At 41.3% G+C, this 22,027-nt stretch overlaps 1 protein-coding gene across 5 annotated transcripts in view; it reads right to left on the bottom strand.

Moving 5' to 3' along the window:
• The window catches only part of RFTN1 (raftlin, lipid raft linker 1), a 108,232-nt gene that overhangs the window by 54,934 nt on the left and 31,271 nt on the right, over positions 1-22,027 (bottom strand). For all 5 annotated transcript variants that reach the window (XM_073333544.1, XM_073333543.1, XM_073333546.1 and 2 more), the window contains exons 3-4: positions 9,585-9,771; positions 1,802-1,910 (exon numbers count right to left, since the gene is read on the bottom strand). In XM_073333544.1, coding sequence (XP_073189645.1) covers positions 1,802-1,910; positions 9,585-9,771 — 296 coding nt within the window. The remainder of the gene's footprint in view (positions 1-1,801; positions 1,911-9,584; positions 9,772-22,027) is intronic.

Below are 22,027 nucleotides of genomic sequence, written 5' to 3'. Positions count from 1 at the left end.
TTCACTTGAATCAATCAAAACTTTTTTTCTTTTTATAACTGCCAATGTTTGTTCAAGACCTATGGCTATACCAAGCAGAATTTCCCCTGCATTTTCCAGGAACAAATAGTCCAGTTGTATGCAATGTGATGGCTAGTGTCTGGGGTGAAGCAGAGAGTCAACTGAGGATAGACACTATCAAAGATGTTCCTTTGCTCAGAGTCAATGTTAATTACCCTCGTTCAGCATTGCATAATAAAACTCATATAGATAATTAAGTTACTGGAAAAAAATCTCCACTCCAAGAAAAGTCACTGGTAAGTCAAAAGGTAGTAGGTATCCACATGACTGAGGATCTGAATATTCAGTAATCAAAAATTAAATAGCTTGTATAGTGTTTCATGCTTTGGTGGTGTTCTCTTTTTAAAACAACCAACAATCCTGTGCCACCCTGGCATCCCCATATTCACCACTGTCATATAATTTTGCAATGTTTCATACAAAGTATGCCTTGTGAGGTGTCATTCTAAAAGTCTTGATCTGCTAGACATTAATATCTCATTAGATTGTATGTGCTATCATTGTATGTGAAGTTATGAAGTTTGGCTATGTATGTGCTACTGAAACATATGGGGTTGAGAACACCCACAAGCAGCCTTTCAGGTACAACAATAAAAAGGTCAAACAAAGGTGATGGCTTATTGAGGATATATGCACAAGCATAAGGATTACCCCAGGAACTGTGTACGATAGAAACCTCTCAGAGATAACACTACACAATGGGAACTGTTTGACCCAGGTCACAGAAAAAGAGCTTTCCAGCAAGTTGGAATAAGATATAAAAGGGGGAAGTGACATCATGACTGGATATAAAAGGGGGAAGTGACATCATGACTGGAACTCACTGCCTCACTGCCTAGGGGGGCATGGAGAAACATTCAGGGCGGGGAGGCGACCTCCACGGGGTGGGGGTGGGGGAGGAAGCGCCACGCTTCCAACCCCAGCTCTGCCACCAGCCTCACTCCTCCCTCAACCCCATTCAGCCCCCAGTCCTCCAGGCCCAGCCCCATCCTCATTCCCTCTCTGCCTCCAAACCAGCTCCAACCCCAGCCTCAGCTCCTCGCGGCCCCCAGCCTGGTTCTGCCCTCATTCCCTCTCCACCCGCAGACCAGCTCTGACTCTAGCCCCAGCTCCTCCCCCAACCCCAGCTCTGCCTTCAGCCCAAGCTCCGCTGCTGAGGAAGCCTTGACTGTGCAGTAAAGGGGGAAGGGCACAGAGAGATTCCTTTACTGGTAAGGGCGGGACCACGACTGAAAAAGTTTGAACACTTCTCGCTTAAAATAATTTTATGCAAGGACAACTCTGGGAAATAATGAGCCTCTTTATCTACAGTATTATCCCAGTGTTAAACTCAAATAATTCCGAACAATTGGCACCAAAGTGGAAATAGATATTATTTTAGCTGAGACTGTGCCCAACAGTCAATTACAGTGCAGGGATATATTGTACAGTAGTAAAACGAGTTAATTAACATCTACTTGAGATCACTCACCCTGTGGTACAGCAAGTCATTTTCTCATAACAGAATGGTCAATGACTTGTTTCACTGGTCACTATAACTGCTCGAGAAGATGCTGTCCAGATATTGGAATCATAAAAGAGTAGCAAACTCTACTGAAGCCTTGTTAATGTTTGAAATATACAGAATATGGGGAGGAGGAGGAAAGATGAACTTGCAGTGGCTATTTCCCCTGACGGACACAACTAGCAGCAGTCATTAGGCATGTTTGTGTCCTTTTCAAGTTGTTTTCCTTATACTTACTTTCTCAATAAAATCTGGTATCTTTTTTTTGTCTGAGAGTTGGTCCGAGGAGGAGCACAGTTCTATCTCCAGTGTGTGTCCTTCACTGTGAACATCACTTTTCACAGGTCTGAAGAGACAGAAAAACACAAGTAGAGCTTTTAAAATTAGATCCCCAAAAATCCTTAAGTACTTGTTCTTAATAAAGTTTGGTTCCATGCAGAACTATCATTCAGTCCCAGCACATGTTACACAGAACCCAACACAGCTTCATAGCTCAGGCGAACCTGCAGCTTCAGAGAGCTATGTATTACCTAAGGAGGGAAGCTATCCCCAAATGATGGCTGGGTTATGCCTAAGTGGCTGCCTAATCCCTTCATCTGCCCAAGGTATCATGCCCCAGCTAGGGTCTTCAGAATGATATTAGGGAAGAAGTAGTACGCATGTGCCTCTTGGACTGTGGAGGGGGCAGGTTCCACCCTGATGGATTGACAGTGGATCTGACCCCACACAGACAAGCATAATAGGCCTGCTTTACCAGTATGACAGATGAGCTCCCCCTTCTCAAAGTGAGAGAGCCAGGCATCACAGAGATCTAACAGAGGGACAGAGCTAAAAGGAGAGAGTGTTTTGTGGGCAGTGATTTCTTTGTAAGTTAAAGTAGGGAAATCCCTTCCATCATCGCCTATCTGGCTCCAAGAACCAGATTTTGCCTCCTTTTAGGAAGAGTCAAGAGTTTATTAATGTGTCACAAACAAAAAAATCAAATAACCCAGGGCTTTCCACATTTTAAAAAACAAGAATGGTGGTTGACTTTACAGAATAAGGAAATAAATATAAAATGTGTCATTTTCTGAGCAAATCATAGAGTCAATCTGGTTAGGTAAGAAATATTTTCCAGCCCACACAACATAATAAATAAATAATACATAAAACTTTTCATCCATGAATCTTAAAGCATTTTACAAACATCAAATAAATCTCATAATACCATTCTGAAGTAGTTACTAATATCTCAGTTTTACAGATGTTTAAACACAGCCACAGAGACCCCAGTTTTGCAACTCTTACTCCCACTGTGTTATTTAGATCAGTAAGAACATAAAAACGGCCATAGTGGGTCAGACCAAAGGTCCATCTAGCCCAGTATCCTGTCTTCTAACAGTGGCCAATGCCAGGTGCTTCAGAGGAAATGAACAGAAGAGGTAATCGTCAAGTGATCTATCCCCTATCCCCCATTCCCAGTTTTTGGCAAACAGAGGCTAGGGACACCATCCCTGCCCATCCTGGCTAATAGCCATTGATGGTCCTATCCTCTATGAACTTATCTAGTTCTTTTTTTTAACTCTGTTATAGCCTTGGCCTTCACAACATCCTCTGGCAAGGAGTTCCACAGGTTGACTGTGTGTCATGTGAAAAAATACTTCCTTTTTTTTATTTTAAACCTGCTGCCTATTAATTTCATTTGGTGACCCGCTAGTTCTCCTGTTATGAGAAGGAGTAAACAACACTTCCTTATTTACTTTCTCCACACTAATCATGATTTTACAGACCTCTATCATATCCCCCCCTTAGTCATCTCTTTTCCAAGCTGAAGAATCCCTGTCTTATTAATCTCTCCTCATATGGAAGCCATTCCATAACCCTAATCATTTTCGTTGCCATTTTTTGAACCTTTTCCAAATCCAATATATCTTTTTTGAGAAGGGACAACCACATCCTCATGCAGTATTCAAGTTGTGGGGGTATCATGGATTTATATAGCGGCTATATGATATTTTCTGTCTTATTATCTATCCCCTTCTTAATGATTCCCAACATTCCGTTAGCTTTTTTGACTGCCACTGCACATTGAGTGGATGTGACTCCAAGATCTCTTTCTTGAATGGTAACAGCTAATTTAGACCCCATCATTTTAGATGTATACTTGGGATTATGATTTCCAATGTGCATTACTTTTCATTTATCAACACTGAATTTCATCTGCCATTTTGTTGCCATTTTGTCACCCAGATTTATGAGATCCTTTGGTAGCTCTTCGCAGTCTGTTTGGGACTTAACTATCTTGAGTAGTTTTGTATCATCTGCAAATTTTGCCACCTCACAGTTTACCCCTTTTTCCAGATCACTTATGATTATGTTGAATAGGACTGATCTCAGTACAGACCCCAGTACAGACTCCACTATTTACCTCTCTCCATTCTGAACATTGACCATTTATTCCTACCCTTAGTTTCCTATTTTTTAACCAATTACCAATCCATGAGAGGATCTTCCCTCTTATCCCATGACAGTTTACTTTGCTTAAGATTCTTTGGTGAGCCACCTTGACAAAGGCTTTCTCAAAATCTAAGTACATTATATCCACTGGATCCCTCTTGTCCACATGCTTCCTGACTCCCTCAAAGAATTCTAGTAGATTGGTGAGGCATGATTTCCCTTTACAAAAACCATGTTGACCCTTCCCCAACAAATTATGTTCATCTATGTGTCTGACAATTTTGTTCTTTACTATAGTTTCAACCAGTTTGCCTGGTACTGAAGTCAGGCTTACCAGCCTGTAATTGTAGAGATCATCTCTGGAGCCCTTTTTAAACATTGGCGTCACATTAGCTCCAGTCATTTGGTACAGAACCTGATTTAAATGAAAGGGTACAGACGACAGTTAGCAGTTCTGCAATTTCACATTTGAGTTCCTTCAGAACTCTTGAGTGAATACCATCTGGTCCTGATGACTTATTACTGTTTAGTAAGGCTGTCAAGTGATTAAAAAAATTAATTGTGATTAATCACACTATTAATAATAGAATACCCTTTATTTAAACATTTTTGCATGTTTTCTGCATTTTCAAATATATGGATTTCAATTACAATACAGAATACAAAATGCAGAGTGCTCACTTTATATTTATTTTTTATTACAAAGTATTTGCACAGTAAAAAAAACAAAAGTAGCATTTTTCAATTCACCTGCAAGTACAAGTACTGTAGTGCAATCGCTTTATCATGAAAGTTGAACTTACAAATGTAGAATTATGTACAAAAAACTGCATTAAAAATAAAACAATGTAAAATTTTATAGCCTGCAAGTCCACTCAGTCATACTTCTTGTTCAGCCAATCACTCAGAAAAACATATTTGTTTACATTTGCAGGCGATAATGCTGCCCACTTCTTATTTACAATGTCACCTGAAAGTGAGAACAGGCATTCTCATGGCACTATTGTAGCTGGCAATGCAAGATATTTGTGTGCCAGATGCACTAAAGATTCATATGCCCCTTCATGCTTCAACCACCATTCCAGGGGACATGCGTCCATGCTGATGATGGTTTCTATTTGATAACAATCCAAAGCATTGCGGACTGATGCATGTTCATTTTCATTATCTGAGTCAGATACCACCAGCAGAATGTTGATTTTCTTTTTGGTAGTTCGGGTTCTGCAGTTTTTGCATCAGAGTGTTGCTCTTTTAAGACTTCTGAAAGCATGCTCCACACCTCATCCCTCTCAGATTTTGGACGACACTTCAGATTCTTAAACATTGGGTCGAGTGCTATTGCTATCCTTAGAAATCTCACATTGGTACCTTCTTTGCGTTTTGTCAAATCTGCAGTGAAAGTGTTCTTAAAATGAACATGTGCTGGGACATCATCTGAGATTGCTAGAACATGAAATATATGGCAGAATGCGGTTAAAATAGTGCCAGGTACATACAATTCTCCACCAAGGAGTTAAGTCACAAATTTAATTAACACATTATTTTAATGAGCATCATCTGCATGGAAGCATGTCCTCTGGAATGGTGGCCAAAGCATGAAGGGGCATACAAATGTTTAGCATATCTGGCACGTAAATACCTTGCAATGCTGGCTACAAAAGTCCCATGCAAATGCCTGTTCTCACTTTCTGGGGACATTGTAAATAAGAAGAGGGCAGCACTATCTCCTGTAAATGTAAACAAACTTGTTAATAACTGATTTTTTTCCTAGTTAATAAGTCTTTAGTTAGTTTATTACAGGATTGGCTATAAATGTTGTCTTTGGTTTGAGATCTGAGGTACAATTGGCCTGGGGTAAGTGACTGGTCTTTTTGGACTTAGAGTAACCTCAATATTATTGTGATTTTTGTTGTAAAGGACCATCTATCACAAAGGCAGGCTTGCCTGGGTGGCAAGGTAGACTGGAGTGCCCAAGGGGACTGTCCGTGACTCCAAGTTAAAGCTGTTATAGTGCTTAAGGAATCATAGAATCATAGAATATCAGGGTCGGAAGGGACCTCAGGAGGTCATCTAGTCCAACCCCCTGCTCAAAGCAGGACCAATCCCCAATTAAATCATCCCAGCCAGGGCTTTGTCAAGCCTGACCTTAAAAACTTCTAAGGAAGGAGATTCTACCACCTCCCTAGGTAATGCATTCCAGTGTTTCACCACCCTCCTAGTGAAAAAGTTTTTCCTAATATCCAACCTAAACCTTCCCCACTGCAACTTGAGACCATTACTCCTTGTCCTGTCCTCTTCTACCACTGAGAATAGTCTAGAACCATCCTCTCTGGAACCACCTCTCAGGTAGTTGAAAGTAGCTATCAAATCCCCCCTCATTCTTCTCTTCTGCAGACTAAACAATCCCAGTTCCCTCAGCCTCTCCTCATAAGGCATGTGTTCCAGACCCCTAATCATTTTTGTTGCCCTTCGCTGGGCTCTTTCCAATTTATCCACATCCTTCTTGTAGTGTGGGGCCCAAAACTGGACACAGTACTCCAGATGAGGCCTCACCAATGTCGAATAGAGGGGAACGATCACGTCCCTCGATCTGCTCGCTATGCCCCTACTTATACATCCCAAAATGCCATTGGCCTTCTTGGCAACAAGGGCACACTGCTGACTCATATCCAGCTTCTCGTCCACTGTCACCCCTAGGTCCTTTTCCGCAGAACTGCTGCCTAGCCATTCGGTCCCTAGTCTGTAGCGGTGCATTGGATTCTTCCGTCCTAAGTGCAGGACCCTGCACTTATCCTTATTGAACCTCATCAGATTTCTTCTGGCCCAATCCTCCAATTTGTCTAGGTCCCTCTGTATCTTATCCCTGCCCTCCAGCGTATCTACCACTCCTCCCAGTTTAGTATCATCCGCAAATTTGCTGAGTGCGCAATCCACACCATCCTCCAGATCATTTATGAAGATATTGAACAAAACCGGCCCCAGGACCGACCCTTGGGGCACTCCACTTGATACCGGCTGCCAACTAGACATGGAGCCATTGATCACTACCCGTTGAGCCCGACAATCTAGCCAGCTTTCTACCCACCTTATAGTGCATTCATCCAGCCCATACTTCCTTAACTTGCTGACAAGAATACTTTGGGAGACCGTGTCAAAAGCTTTGCTAAAGTCAAGAAACAATACATCCACTGCTTTCCCTTCATCCACAGAACCAGTAATCTCATCATAAAAAGCGATTAGATTAGTCAGGCATGACCTTCCCTTGGTGAATCCATGCTGGCTGTTCCTGATCACTTTCCTCTCATGCAAGTGCTTCAGGATTGATTCTTTGAGGACCTGCTCCATGATTTTTCCAGGGACTGAGGTGAGGCTGACTGGCCTGTAGTTCCCAGGATCCTCCTTCTTCCCTTTTTTAAAGATTGGCACTACATTAGCCTTTTTCCAGTCATCCGGGATTTCCCCGGTTCGCCACGAGTTTTCAAAGATAATGGCCAATGGCTCTGCAATCACAGCCGCCAATTCCTTCAGCACTCTCGGATGCAACTCGTCCGGCCCCATGGACTTGTACACGTCCAGCTTTTCTAAATAGTCCCTAACCACCTCTATCTCCACAGAGGGCTGGCCATCTCTTCCCCATTTTGTGATGCCCAGCGCAGCAGTCTGGGAGCTGACCTTGTTAGTGAAAACAGAGGCAAAAAAAGCATTGAGTACATTAGCTTTTTCCACATCCTCTGTCACTAGGTTGCCTCCCTCATTCAGTAAGGGGCCCACACTTTCCTTGGCTTTCTTCTTGTTGCCAACATACCTGAAGCCAGCAAGGTTAGCTGAGCTTCTTAACCCTTTACAGGTAACATGATGTTGCTTCTGGCCAGGAGGGATTTTATGGCACTGTATACAGAAAGGTAGTTACCCTTCCCTTTCTATTTATGACAATCACCTTTGTTAAATTAAACAATTGGGTGGAAAAAGATGATTGTTGTATTTGCTGAACACACTATACCTAATGAGAGCTTACATTTAGTGTTAGAAGATTGTAGGCAGTCCAGCTCCAAGCATAAACTCATTAGCAAAGTCACCTACCCTTTGAACCAGAAATGGCCTCTTTCTGTTTTTGTAATATCACCAAGAATGCACACAAGAGCTGTGCTAAGTCAAAAAAAATCTTTTAGCTTTCAAGATGGAATGCGGTGACTGCTGTTTTGTGAGGGTTTGGCCTGAGCCTCCATTTCCGGAGATTCTCCTCCATGGTGTTTAGGTCCCCGTTCAAGGTCGACTTGATGTTATTGAAGGTGGTTGCTTGTGTTGCCAGAGCAAAGTCATCCACATATACAAATCTGCACGACTTCATTGGTGGCATGTTGCTCGTGTAGGCATTGAAGAGCGTTGGCATGAGTACTGAGCCTTATGGAAATTCATTGTTGAGGAACCGGGGCGAGCTGACTTTGTCGTCCAAATGGAAACGTATCTGCCTATTGCTTAACATCATCCACAGCAGGCTTAGTGTTTTGAGGCAGGGGATAATCCTTGCAAGCTTCAGCGTCAGGCCTTTAATCTAGACTGTATCGTAGCAATGCTGAGAAGCATTTGTGATATGAGAAGACTGCACTGCTTGTTTGTACTTGTCCTGCAAATAGTGGACTGTGGTCCCCATGGCTATCAATCCAGCATGAAACGGATTCTCTTTGAAGTCTTTAAATAAAAAATGTGAGGACTTCAGTAACTCAGCCAGAGGTTATGGGCCTACTACAGCAGTGGGTCAGTGAGGTTCTGTGGCCTGCAATATGCAAGAGGGCAGACTAGATAATCATGATGGTCCCTTCTGGCCTTAAAGTTTATGAGTCTAAAGGTATTTTTCAAAACTCTTTACTAAAAATTTTAATTCTATTATGAATGTTTATTCTCAATTTCTCTCTCTCTCTGTTTGGAATGACTAAGCAGAAAAATCTATTGATTTTTATTAAATTGGGAGATTAAAACATAGAAGGAATTGTGTTCCCTTTTATTTATTCATCCCTAGCCACTGAATGTATTACACAAAAATACTCAGTACAATTTTAAACACAGAATAAAGCAAACAGACTCATTTTCTGTTGATTTAAAATGAGTTGTACTGGGTTGGAAAATTAAAAGTACTTTTATAGTTTTGGGGGTAAAGTTTGTAGATAGGTACAAAAATGCACGTTACTTTACAATTTTCAGATTAATTGTGTTATCCACTGGCTGTATGCCTCTTCAAAGTAAATATTTTTCTAGCTGCATTTAATCCAATAAATTATTAGAGTAAAGGACACAAAATGGACTGTTTTAGCAAATTATTAGTCACAGGGATTGTTTGCTTTTTCATGACAACACATTCCAAAATATAAAGCAGATTTCAACTTGTTATTTTCTGTCTTAGCTGACAAAATGCAGATGGATTATAAACATGAAGAACATGTTAAGTCTATTCAAGCCTACAAATAAATATCCAAGCCTTGCACAGCAAACATTAGCAATGACATTGCTATAATTTCCTGATCTAGGTCAAAACTCAGCAGGAAATCTCATTGTCTATTTTTATCCCAGCTCACTGGAAGTGCTTTACCTTTCTGTCTTCTTGATCAGCACAGCCCTGAAGATTTGTTCCTGGGGAGTCCTCTCTTTTTTATCAGTTGGCTGCACAAAAGGGTGGACAGCAGCCAAGATGAAACCCTGCTGATACAGTTCGTGCAGCTGAGATGGAAGATCACACCAGGAAGAGAGCCTGATTGCAGAGGATCTTGGTAGCTCAGCTGGAAACAAAAAACAAAAAATAAACTGATCAATAATCCTAAAGTAAACTATCTTTTTTTGTATTCCAGCCTCTTTGGAAGTAAGCATGCTTCACACTGATGTGCACCATTCCATCTGATTTACCTGTAGCTAACTGAGGTTTACTTGATTCCAGAATTGTTAACAGATTGTTTTGCAAAAGGGTTAATTACTGCATAAATGATTTGTCCAATTAGATGTAAAGGGTCAGACTCACAATAAAATACAAAGTTTGCTGGATGTTTCGTGGATAGCATGGGGAGAGAAGACTTAGTAAGCATCCAGCAGTAGGCACCATTCCAAGTTTCAGGAGACATCATTCTATCCCACTATAATGATCAGCACCAATGGTCAAAATGTAACACAAGAACAAGGGGACATTCATTAATGAATGTAAAAGATGACAAATTCAAAAATAATAGAAGGAAGCACTCTTTTTTCCGCACAATGCACAGACTGCGGGACTCATTGCAACATAATGCCAGTGAGGCCAAGATCCCAGCAAGATTTTAAAAAATGGATATTCATATGAATAAAAAGAATATCCAGTCATAATAAGTGGGATAATCTTCCCACCCACACTCTACCTACTGCGGATTATTATCCCTTTCTCTGAAGCACTTGGTGCCGGCTACTACAAACAGATGGACCTTGGGTCTGATCCAGTCTGACAGATCCTATCTTATCCCAGTAGCCCTGCATACTTGACAAGAGACTCTGTAAATCATTTACAACAACCTTCCTGCACCTGCCTCAGCCACTCTCCATACTTTTTCAAGTGTTATCTGCAAACACATCTTTCCTCCCTGGCTTTGCTGTTTAATTCCTCTCTCCCTCGGCTATCATTTATTTTTTAACTAACTACAACCCAAAAGCCTAGTTTTGTGAGGTGAGGTGCCAAGTGCCCTCAATGCCCACTGAAATCGATGGGAGTTGAGAGCACTCAGCCATTTGCAGGAAGTGCTCTGCTCCCCACAGGACTGGACCCTTGCTGTAAGTTGCACTGGAATAGAGTTTGTTGAAAGATGCTAGTTATGCAAAATAAAGGTTTATTGTATTTCATTTCCCATCAGATTGTGTGGGTATCCTTTATGAATAATGAAAGAAGTTATCAAAAACTAATAAATATTCAAAACCAATAATAGTGAGGAATAATTTAAATAATAATAGGATAGCTATGCCATGTACACTTTTTCTTAACACATAAGAACGTGTTCCAGACAAGGATAATGAAGCTTTTGATTGAAGGCTATATGACAGTTTTTTAATTGTGTAAATAAAGAGAGAAACCTAAGAAATGTACATGGTGACAGACACTTCAGCTCTCTAAGATCTATAACAGCACACAAATCACTTGGGGTTCATAAAAAGAGCTATCCAATAAATAATGTATAATAAATATAAATAATGAAACACGCTGTTAATTACATTGGTCCTATTAGGGAGTAAAGTGGAGGGAAAAGCCCAAGTGTCCAAACTCTACTTATGTGTTGTTCAAAACGCCTACCTCCTCTGGAGAGCTCTCCCTTCCACTTCTTCTAATGACTATTCACTGTGAGCCCCAGAGTATACGAGAAGTAATTATATTAATAAAAAGAAAATGTAGGCTGAAATAGCTTTCTAACAGTGAGATCTATCAAGAATGTGGAATAGTTTCTCAAAGGGAATGGTGGGAGCCCTATTGTGTGAGAAATTTAGAACTGACCTCGACAAACCCCTGGAGCATATGTAGTAGAGAACAATGCCACACTAGCCAGTGGACAGTAAAGAGCTAGGTTATCTAGTCTACCCTATGTTTTGAGATATAAAAACTCACCCACAGAACATTTCTGCTAAAATGTTGACAGTTAATGTTGACATTGATTTATCCTCAGTATGCTTCAGAGTTAACACCCTACATCAATGAATAGGGGTGATTTCACTTCTCAGAGCTATTGTTTAAGGAACAATGGGAGATGCAGGGGCCATGCCTGCAGGCAGAGGCAGCGCACAGAGCTGCCTGGCCATGCCTTCACCTAGGAGCTGAGCAAGGGGGATGTCACTGCTTCCGGGGAGACTCCCAGGTAAGCGCTGCTGAGAGTCCGCCTCACCCCGTCCTCTGCCCCAACCCCTGTCCCCTTCTATACCCAAACTGTGCTGGGGGGGGGCAGTGGCCCAAGAACTGCCCCAGCAGAGGCCGGTGTGACTGGTGCAGGGGCTGCCTGAGCTGCCTCTGATCCAGGTGCACCGGCCGCTGCAAAAGTCACGGAGGTCATGGAAAGTTGCGGAATCCGTGACAAACTCCCAGCCTTACTCATGCTTACCTTGGGCATGGACACTGAATGTGTCTTTACCTATGTCTGGATTATTTTGCATACACCCTAAAAGAAAGATTTGGGGATCTAAAAGAAGGTCAGCACCAATGTTCCCTCTAATTTTTGACAGGCCATGTGCGCAAAATATTTCTTCTGTGCAAATTAGTGTGTGTGCAGTGTTTTGCCGTGTGCATGGGGTTTAGGATCTGTGTGCACGCGCACACGTGCGCAGCTTAGAGGGAACAGCGGTCAGCACATTAGTATGAGACAGTTGCCTAATTACTTCCTCCCAAATGCCAAATACAATGGGAAAATGTCAAAGCAAACATATTTGTGCCCCAAGACAAGCACTTTAAAAATCCTTAGTATTATTTCCATCTATCTTAACACTCTCATAGAGCCTCATCCAACCCCCAATTAAAGTCAATGAAACAAGTCCTATTGACTTCAATAACTGATAGCATCTGTCACCTGAAGATCTCAAAGCATTTCAAAGTATGATTTATCCACATTTTAAAGATGGGAAAACTGAAGCTGTGAAGTAAAGTGTCATACCCAAGGTCACACAGCAGGTCAGTGGCAGAGCAACCCTTTCCACAATTCCAGTATTTACAATAATTACACACGGCAAACCTGTGTATCCTGCCACAGGTCCAGTAAATTCTGAACAGGTTTTTCTGTGGTATCAATCTTGGTTTTAAAGTGACTGTAACTCTACTAACATTTTTGCAGATTCTGGTCCACATTTCCATGTTTATTGTTACACTTCACATCCTGACCTCAGTGATTGCTCTGTTTATTCAGTCTAGGTTTAGATGAGAATGTGAGAAGCTTGTAAATGACAGATGCTGTATTTTTCAATTTAGCTAAAGTTGAAAGTAGAAACAGAAGTGTGGGGTGTGTTTGGAACTGATTCCCAGGCAAATTAGGTTGCTGCTTGGCTGATAATTGAAGCTGCAACTATTTCCAGCAGTACTCATTACCAACAGATTAAACAGTATCTTACAGATCCTAGAGAAGGAAAAGAATATTCCCCCATGAAACAACTGACATCCATAAGGGCCATGAGATTCCTGGAGTCTACAACTCCAGGGTTAGCCCATAAATTCTATATTGCTAATAGGAGAGATCTCAGATTGTTTCCCTCCTGCAGAGAAACACAGGGAGACAGAGCAGGCACAGAATTCTATAGGGTGAACTGTAAAAAAATTGAAGGGGATTGTTCCCTCAGGTGCTTGGGCCTGTGCAAGGTGGAGGTGCAATTTCCCAACCTCACAGATCCTGAGGTCCACAGGGAAGCAAAGACTGAGAATCACAGATGAAGAGGCAGCTACAGCAAAGGGACTCCTTGGAGTTGTTCTGGTGGCCTCATCTTCTCCTGACTGCACAGCTCTTTCTGGAACAAGGCTACCATTTGGTGAACACTTTCTGGCTGCAAACTAGTAGCTGAGCAGGAGAATCCACAGAAATCAACACTGCTTCCAACAGCATTAACTTCCTCTCGGAATTTGAAACAGAACTCAGAAAGGCTAGCAAGGAATGGCACCACAGAGAGCGACTAGTACCTAGGTCCATCTCCTTCTTCCCCAAAACCCTGCAAAGCCTAGTCCCTGCAGAGAGGCTTCTAACAAGTTCTTATGATGGGCAGATGATGCCATAAATCTGCAACTCCCCTAGTGTCCCACAGGACAGAGTCCAATGGATCTCTGTCTCCTCTGCTTGTTGCACCAGAGGGGATAATTTGGACTTTTTTCCTTTTGTCAACCATAGTGACCCTCTCAGAATCCACGTAAAGATATGGAGAGTATTTACTTTGGTAGCACTGTCCCCGTGTTTGCATAGAAAATGGCACTGGTGATGTCCAAAGCTCCCAGTGTTCACCCACTTATGGCTATCCCAGGTCTTGTCCCTGAATCACAAGGTGATCTGTTCCAAAAGACAATGAGCTAAATCCACAAAAAGGACTTAGGCTTTGCTGAGGGCAGGGGTTCTCAAACTTCATTGCACCATTACCCCCTTCTGACAACAAAAATTACTACATGACCCCAGGATGGGGGACCAAAGCCTGAGCCTGCCCGAGTCCCACCACCTCAGGTGGGGTGAGAGGGGGGCCCGAGCCCCACCACCTTGGGAGGGAGGGGGGCAAAGCCAAAGCCCCAGGGCTTCAGCCCAAGGCAGGGGGCCTGTAACCTGACCCCCAATCCCCAGGACTGAAGCCCTTGGGCTTGAGCCCCTGGCGGTGGGATTCAGGGTTCTGCTTCAGCCCCTGGCCCCATGTAGTCTAAGCTAGCCCTGGTGACCCCATTAAAAAGGGGTCCAACCCACTTTGGGGTCCTGACCAACAATTTGAGAACCGCTGGCCTAGGGAACTTTAATGGTGGAAACTGAGGCGCCAAGGGATTTTAGGCATAAACAGAATTAGGCAGCAGATGAGTGAGGTTTTGATGAACTCTGGTGCCTAAATGTTGGATTTAGGAGCTTAATGTGACAATTAGAACAAGTCTTTTTGTGGTTCTGGGCCAATGTTTATAAATACTGTTGTTCCCTTAAGGACTCCATAACCCCTGGAATTAAGCCAAAACACCCATAGCAATTGTGCTAGGGTCTATGCTGAGATAAGCAGATGCATCCTTTATCAGATATTAAGAGAGAAGAATATTACAAATGCAGTGGGCTGTTCCACCTGTATCAAACAATTAGACTTGGATAACTCTGGGAAGCTGCAGTCTACACCTTTCACAAATAAGAACTATAAGGAAATTATGTGAAATAATACATCAGTTGTCCGCACCCATGATTAGGAGGACAATCATATAAATATATTAAACTTTTCATATTATGCAAATATCTTAACAAAATCTGAAAATAATCATAGAATCATAGATTCATAGAATTGTAGGACTGGAAGGGACATCGAGAGGTCTTCTAGTCCAGTCCCCTATACTCATGGCAGGACTAAGTATTCTAGGCCAGTCCTGACAGGTGTTTGTCTAACTTGCTCTTAAAAATCCTCTAATGATTCAGATTCCACAGACAATTTATTCCAGTGCTTAACTACCCTCACAGGAAGTTTTTCCTAATGTCCAACCTAAGCCACCCTTGCTGCAATTTAAGCTTCTTGTCCTATCATCAGAGGTTAAGGAGAAGAATTTTTCTCCCTCCTCCTTGTAACAACTTTTTATGTACTTGAAAACTGTTATCATGTCCCCTCTCAGTCTTCTCTTTTCCAGACCAAACAAGCCCAATTTTTTCAATCTTCCCTCATCCGTCATGTTTTCTAGACCTTTAATCGTTTTTAGAAGGAGTACTTGTGGCACCTTAGAGACTAACCAATTTATTTGAGCATGAGCTTTCGTGAGCTACAGCTCACTTCATCGGATGCATACCGTGGAAACTGCAGCAGACATTTGTTGCTCTTCTCTGGACTTTCTCCAATTTGTCCGTATCTTTCCTGAAATGTGGCACCCAGAACTGAACACAATACTTCAGTTGAGACCTAATCATCATAGAGTAGAGCGGAAGAATTATTTCTCGAGTCTCGCTTACAACACTCCTGCTAGCACATCCCAGAACAATGTTTGCTTTTTTGGCACCAGTGTTACACTGTTGACTCATATTTAGCTTGTGATCTGCTATGACCCCCAGATCCCCTCTCGCAGTACTTCTTCTTAGGCAGCCATTTCCCATTTTGCATGTGTGCAACTGACTGTTCCTTCCTAATGCAGTACTTTGCATTTGTCCTTGTTGAATTTCATCCTATTTACTTCAGACCATTTCTCCAGTTTGTCCAGTTCATTTTGAATTTTAATCCTCTCCTCCCAAGCACTTGCAACCCCTCCCAGCTTGGTATCATCTGCAAATGTTATAAGTGTGCTCGCTATGCCATTATTAAGGATACGATTCTGTCACAGAGGTCATGGATTCCATGACTTTCTGGGACCTCTGAGACTTCTTCTGGGGTAGGGCTAGAGAAACTGTTAGTACTGGGGCTGCCGGAGCAGCGGCCACCAAAACATCTGGCTAGCGGTCAGCCCCTGGTCTGTTGTTGCAGCAGCCAGCAGCCAGAGCAGCAGCCAGCCCCAGAGCAGTGGCCCCTGGAACATCTGGCTAGCAGTCAGCCCCAAGGCCACTGGAACAGCAGCCAGTGGCCAGCCCCAGGGATGCTGGAGCAGTGGCCCCCAGAAACCTGACCAGAAGTCAGCCCCAGGACTGCCGAACTGCTGACTGACAGCCTGCCGCCAGAGCAGCAGTCCTTGGCCCACTGGAGCAGCAGCCAGGGCTGGGTGAGCCTCTGCCGCAGGAGCAAGGGCAGGGCTGGAGCAGCTGCAAGCCCCAGCAGCGCTCTGTTTGACTTCCCCTCAGGGTACTTGTAGAAAAAGTCAGGGACAGGTGGCGGGCTTCCGTAAATTTCTGTTTATTGCCCGCCATCTGTCCCTGACTTTTACTAAAAATACCAACAACAGAATCTTAACCTTAGCCATTATCTAAATCATTGATGAAGATATTGAACAGAAATGGACACTTGATATGCCCTTCCAGTAAACCACTGATAACTACTCTCTGGGAATGATTTTCCAACCAATTCTGCACCAACCTTATAGTAGCTCCATCTGGTTGTATTTCCCTAGTTTGTTTATGAGGTTATGTGAGACAGTATCAAAAGCATTACTAAAGTCAAGATATACCACATCTACCACTTGTCCCTTATCCACGAGGCTTGTTAGAAATAGTTAGAAAGCTATTGAGTTGGTTTGACTTAATATGTCTTTCCCCCGAATTTTAACCTTTCCCATTTGACAAGGAGTAATGTCCCTCTCCATATCTTATGTTTCTAACACAGCTAAAGTAAACATTACTCCTTTTGTTTTCTTTCTACTTGTGCAATGACATAATCAAGGAACTCAACATAGCCCCGGGAAGAGCATTTGTTAGTTATCTGCCAAAGTTGTATTTATTTAATCTCTCTGCACTAGAGGAGTATTTTTAAAAATATTTTTAAGATAGTTAGAAAACTAGAGGAAATCCCTCAACCAGATTATAACATTTTTAAGACAAGTGAAATTTAGAGCCTCAACTTCTGAGCTCTGCCACTTAAAAAATTAGAAAAAGGAGAATGGGCATAGTGCTTCACTATAAGCTGTAACAACCTATGTTATGGGATTTTTCTTTTAAAAAAATCTATTTATTTATTAATATTTTTACTTAATGTGACTTTAGAGCATTAACTTTTAACATACTTCCTAGATTAAGCTTTTTAGCCCTTGGCCACAGTCACCCACAACTGCTAGAGACTAATTTACCCTGTGAGGACAGTGACACTGCTGATAAAATTGTTGCATAAAATCAATGTTTATTTTTTTGGACCCATTTTAACTCACTTGTGTTCCCCTGTACAGAAGTTTTCATGCCTGCAATTAGGCAATAATTGCATTAGGCAATTATTCTGAAATCCCAAAAGATCTAGATGGCTGCCCAGTTTGCAGTGTGATGTAATAGAAAATGGTCTATTTGGAATTTTTTATAACAAAAGGCAAAAATACATATTTAAAAAGAAATATGTATATGCAGAATATACATATATCTTCTCTGTTATGTGGTGCAAAGGCAAGCAGTCTGTAGTAGCACATGGCTAAAACATGGTGCACACTTGGTGCATAAGATGAAAACAGGTAAAGGCAATGCTCCCCTAGTACAGCAGTAAAGCTGCAGTGCGCCAGCCCACATTAGTGGACATCCTGCAGAGTTTTACAATGGAGTAGGCAGACCCCTGCATCTAGAAGGAGCTGATTGCAGGCTTGACGTCTACGTCAGCATCAGCTTGCTCTGTTGCATCCTGCGAAGCTCACTCGCCGGGTCACAGCTACAAATCTGCTGGGAGGAAACTAATGGTAGCACATCCAGAGAGCAGCAGTGAGGCCAGCGCTAGGAGAAGGGGGTTTACAACTGAGCACAGGCATGGATGATGAATAAATTAGCCCTATGCTCACAGGGTTTCTGACATTTTTACTCACAAACCCTGGGTCTGTGTGTGAATTCCTGGCCATATTTACTGCCTCTTTTAGCAACCCATCAGTTGTATAGACAGAATAGGAAGATGTGGTGAATGACTCTGTTCTATGTAATTATCTATGCTCTGTATGTAGGATCTCAGAGGAAAGCACATGACATTTAGTTCGCATGAGGACCGGTACTTTTATTTAATATTTACTCCTTTCCAACACACCCTATTTTGCTTAATTTAAATAAATATAAATAAAAAACAGGCTTTAGTTTCCTTAAGTCCAAGTTCTAAACAGGTTTCTAAAGTACAACCTTCAATACTTGAAGGCATATCCATGGGCACGTACAAAAAAAATCTGTATTTGCAATAAATACAAAAAAAGTTTGTTTTTCTGACAGAAGAGTTTTCTGGTAGAAAAGGAAGTTTTATCAAAATCTAAATGTTTCACAGGAATGTACCAATTTCAACAAAAATGTTGACTGGATAAAATCTACTTATTGTTTAGACTTTGTTTCAATAACATCAAGACATTTCTAGTTTATGAATTTGATTCATTTTGTTTCAACTATTTTATTTATATAATATATATTTAAATATCATAAGCCATTGACATTATCAAAATGATTCAACATTATTGAAATGAAATGTTTCTGTGGTTCTGATTAGAAATTTTGGAGAATTTTTGTCCCACAGGAAGTTTCAAAATTTTGGCTGTTTTGCTCTGTTTCAGAACAAAGCAACGAACAAAAATTCTAATTTCAGAATTTCACATGAAAAAGAAATTTGGTTTCCGACCAGCTCTAATTTGCATGAACAAGTGTGAACAAGTTGCATGAACAAGTTTGACAGGTAATTGTCCACAAGTATTGAGGATGCATTTTATCAGAGCTGCTGAAATTACGACTTTTTAGCAACCTGTAGTACACATGAAGTCAGCACAGGTTGAAGATGCTAGAACTGGGGAAGAAATTGGTCTTTGCAGAAAAGCCCATATTTCAAGAAAAGAATCTTGAAAATCTTTATTCAGATCAGGAAAAAAAATTACAGGTTTTTTTTCCTGAGCCAAATCAGCTTCACCCTGACAGCAAAGCCTGCCCAGCTTGATTTTAAAGGAAAATTCCAGTAATTACTTTCAATGCATTAGATAGATAAATATTGACTAGGACATGTTTTTAAAGAATTTTCAAACAGGCTTTTAATTGTCACTATTTCAGTTCTCCATTTAGTGAAGGGGGCCATGTTGTCTCTCTCAGCAAGGATTTCTACTCTAGACTCTTAAGTTCCCCTCCTGAGTAAAAATGCACAAGAGTGGAACACTTCCATGAAAAACTGCTGTGAGGGAGGGTGAGTAGCATCACTGTATCCTCCCTTGCACCACAATGCTAGTGGCAATGTAGGTGGGACAGAAGGTGTGGACAAACAAGTTACTAAGGACCACACACCACTGATCCCTGAGAAGATGCTGAGAGGGTCATCCTCTATGTTCCTCTCAATCACCCCTGGCCCTGACAAGCTCTCTTGCTACACAGTCATTTATTCCTGGGGTACAGTTGCATTTAGTCACTCTTCTGTGTGGAGAAGGGTGTACACAGAGCTGCAAGGAGGAGTTAATGGGCTCTGAGCAGCATTTTTTTTTTAAATGCAGACATGAGGCCACATTAGGAGGAGAAACATGCAACTCACTACTCTCTGACCTCTCCCAGTTGTTCCCTAGCCATTCCCCCTTTTTTTGCCCAACAACCTCACAGGGTTTCTGCAGACAGGACATTGGCAGCTACATGAAGGAACAACTCACAGAGCCTCACTTCCACTTCACACAGGCCCTAACCTCATTCTGCGGGATTAAGGTGTGGAGTATATAGCCCTTAGTGATAGAGCAGTGGTTTTCAACCTGTGGTCCGCAGACCCATGGGAGGCCGCCAACTATGTTTAAGGGGTCAGCGAAAGGTTGTCATTACCATAGAAGAAGGGTCTTCGACACTGTGGGTCTGCAGACTACGTCTAAGATTTCCAAAGGGGTTCACACCTCCATTTGAAATTTTGTAGGGGTCTGCAAATGAAAAAAGGTTGAAAACCACTATGATAGAGCATTGACCTTCCCAGCATGGTGTAATGATACAGCATAGGCCTGAAAGGGTCAATTTGTCCTCTTATAAATCAGAAAATTTAAAAGCTACTGTAATGCAAGCACTATGTATTTTTCAATAGTTAATTGAACAGTTGGTTTTGAACACTGAAAGGGGTCACCATCACCATTCCTTCCAACAATTAACCTTCAATAAGTCTAATTAGTTATTCTGAAGAGGAGTGGTCAAGAAGGTTATATTTGAACATGGTATAAATATTACCAGAGAAATATTGGTATTCTCTGAGCCCATGATTCTGCACAATTAAAGCCAACAAGAGCTTTGTCATTGACATAATAAATGTAAGATCAAGCTTTAAATGCCAGTTCCAAGCAAAAGGAAATAAACAGTTGCCCATTACAAACAAAGTTTTTTCCCACGTTACATATGACAGAGCTGAACTTTCTTTGGCACAACCGTAAATAGTTTGCATTGGTTTGCCATATAATCAAGTTGGTTTTTTCTTACTGTTAAAAGCATTTCCTTATTAAGACTGCAAATAGGTTCTTGTCAACAGCAATGAAAGTGTCATCAAAGAATCACCATATACAAGAAATTTCCTTCATCGGCAAGCAATGATAACATTGTTAGTACAACTTGGAGAAAACACAAAGCAGAAAACACATTTCCCATGAGTATTTGTGTCTGGACAGCATTGTAAAATCATAAAATACAATAATAATAATTCCTAAGAATGCTTGAACTGAAAGCAAGGTAAACAATCTGACTGAAATGCTAAACTAATTAGACTTACAGAAGATAATAAGATGTCTCTGACACGATGTTGCTTGGATTTAATCATTTGAGACATTAATATTAAAATGCAATTGTTATGAGCTGAGCCCAATGGTTTTAAAGTAATATTTAATTAAACCTACATTATTGACTTATTTATTATTTTAAAGAGATGTGAATGGAGAGCAAAGGAGATTCCAAAATTCTAAAGAACCTCCAAGCAAAATAATCTCAAAGCAGAGTTCAGACTCCATCATAGTCAGGCAAGAGACTGGCTGTTAATATTTCATGCTGTTTTCTTGATTTATTATGTTAAGTGACATTCTCAGTAGTTTTTCTTTTGACTTTGAAGGGCAGTATATTACATATTCCCAACAAAGAAAACAGTGATGAATATGCAAGAGAAATCTGGAATTTAAACAAGATAGAATGTTCAATAAGCTCCTCATGCTTACTTTTATGACAATATCTAATAAATGTTAAATTTAAACAACACATTCAAACGCAAAATCGTAGTATCTCAGGAAGGCAAGAACTGAGCATAAAGGACACTTTTAAAAATAAATATATATTTATTCTTCTGTTACCTCCAGGAAATAACAGAGATATCATTATTAGTCAATCTAGAAAGTGTTCCGATTACCCATCAAAATTTAATTTGATAAGACAGTAAAGTACCACATCAGAAATTGTATAATTTCTGCATAAGTGATTTTCTCTCCCTAGCTCCTATTCTTACAGTCTCTGTCCAGCAGGATGAGTTTATAGGGGACATAGTAGCTTCTCCAAAGAATATTAAAACATGTGAGACTGCACACTGGCTGGGCTTGTTTTAGTTTTTTTAAGAGAAACTAAGGAATTCATCTGATGCTCCTCCTGCAACTATCCACAGCCTGTCAGACAGCTTCTGTTCAATCTACATGCCCCACTAATTATGCTAGTACGACTCACACCTTCATCTGACATTGGCAGGGGCACAGAGAAAGAAGGAGTACAAAGTGGAGGCAAGTCTAACAGACCAGAGTAGGGATAAGGGAGAAACAAAAGGGGAAAGAACAACAGGCTTGAGGGGAAAAAAATC

This window comes from Lepidochelys kempii, chromosome 2 (genome assembly GCF_965140265.1).
Source record: "Lepidochelys kempii isolate rLepKem1 chromosome 2, rLepKem1.hap2, whole genome shotgun sequence".
Lineage (NCBI taxonomy): Eukaryota > Metazoa > Chordata > Testudines > Cheloniidae > Lepidochelys > Lepidochelys kempii.
This window is presented reverse-complemented; position numbering and strand designations above follow the sequence as displayed.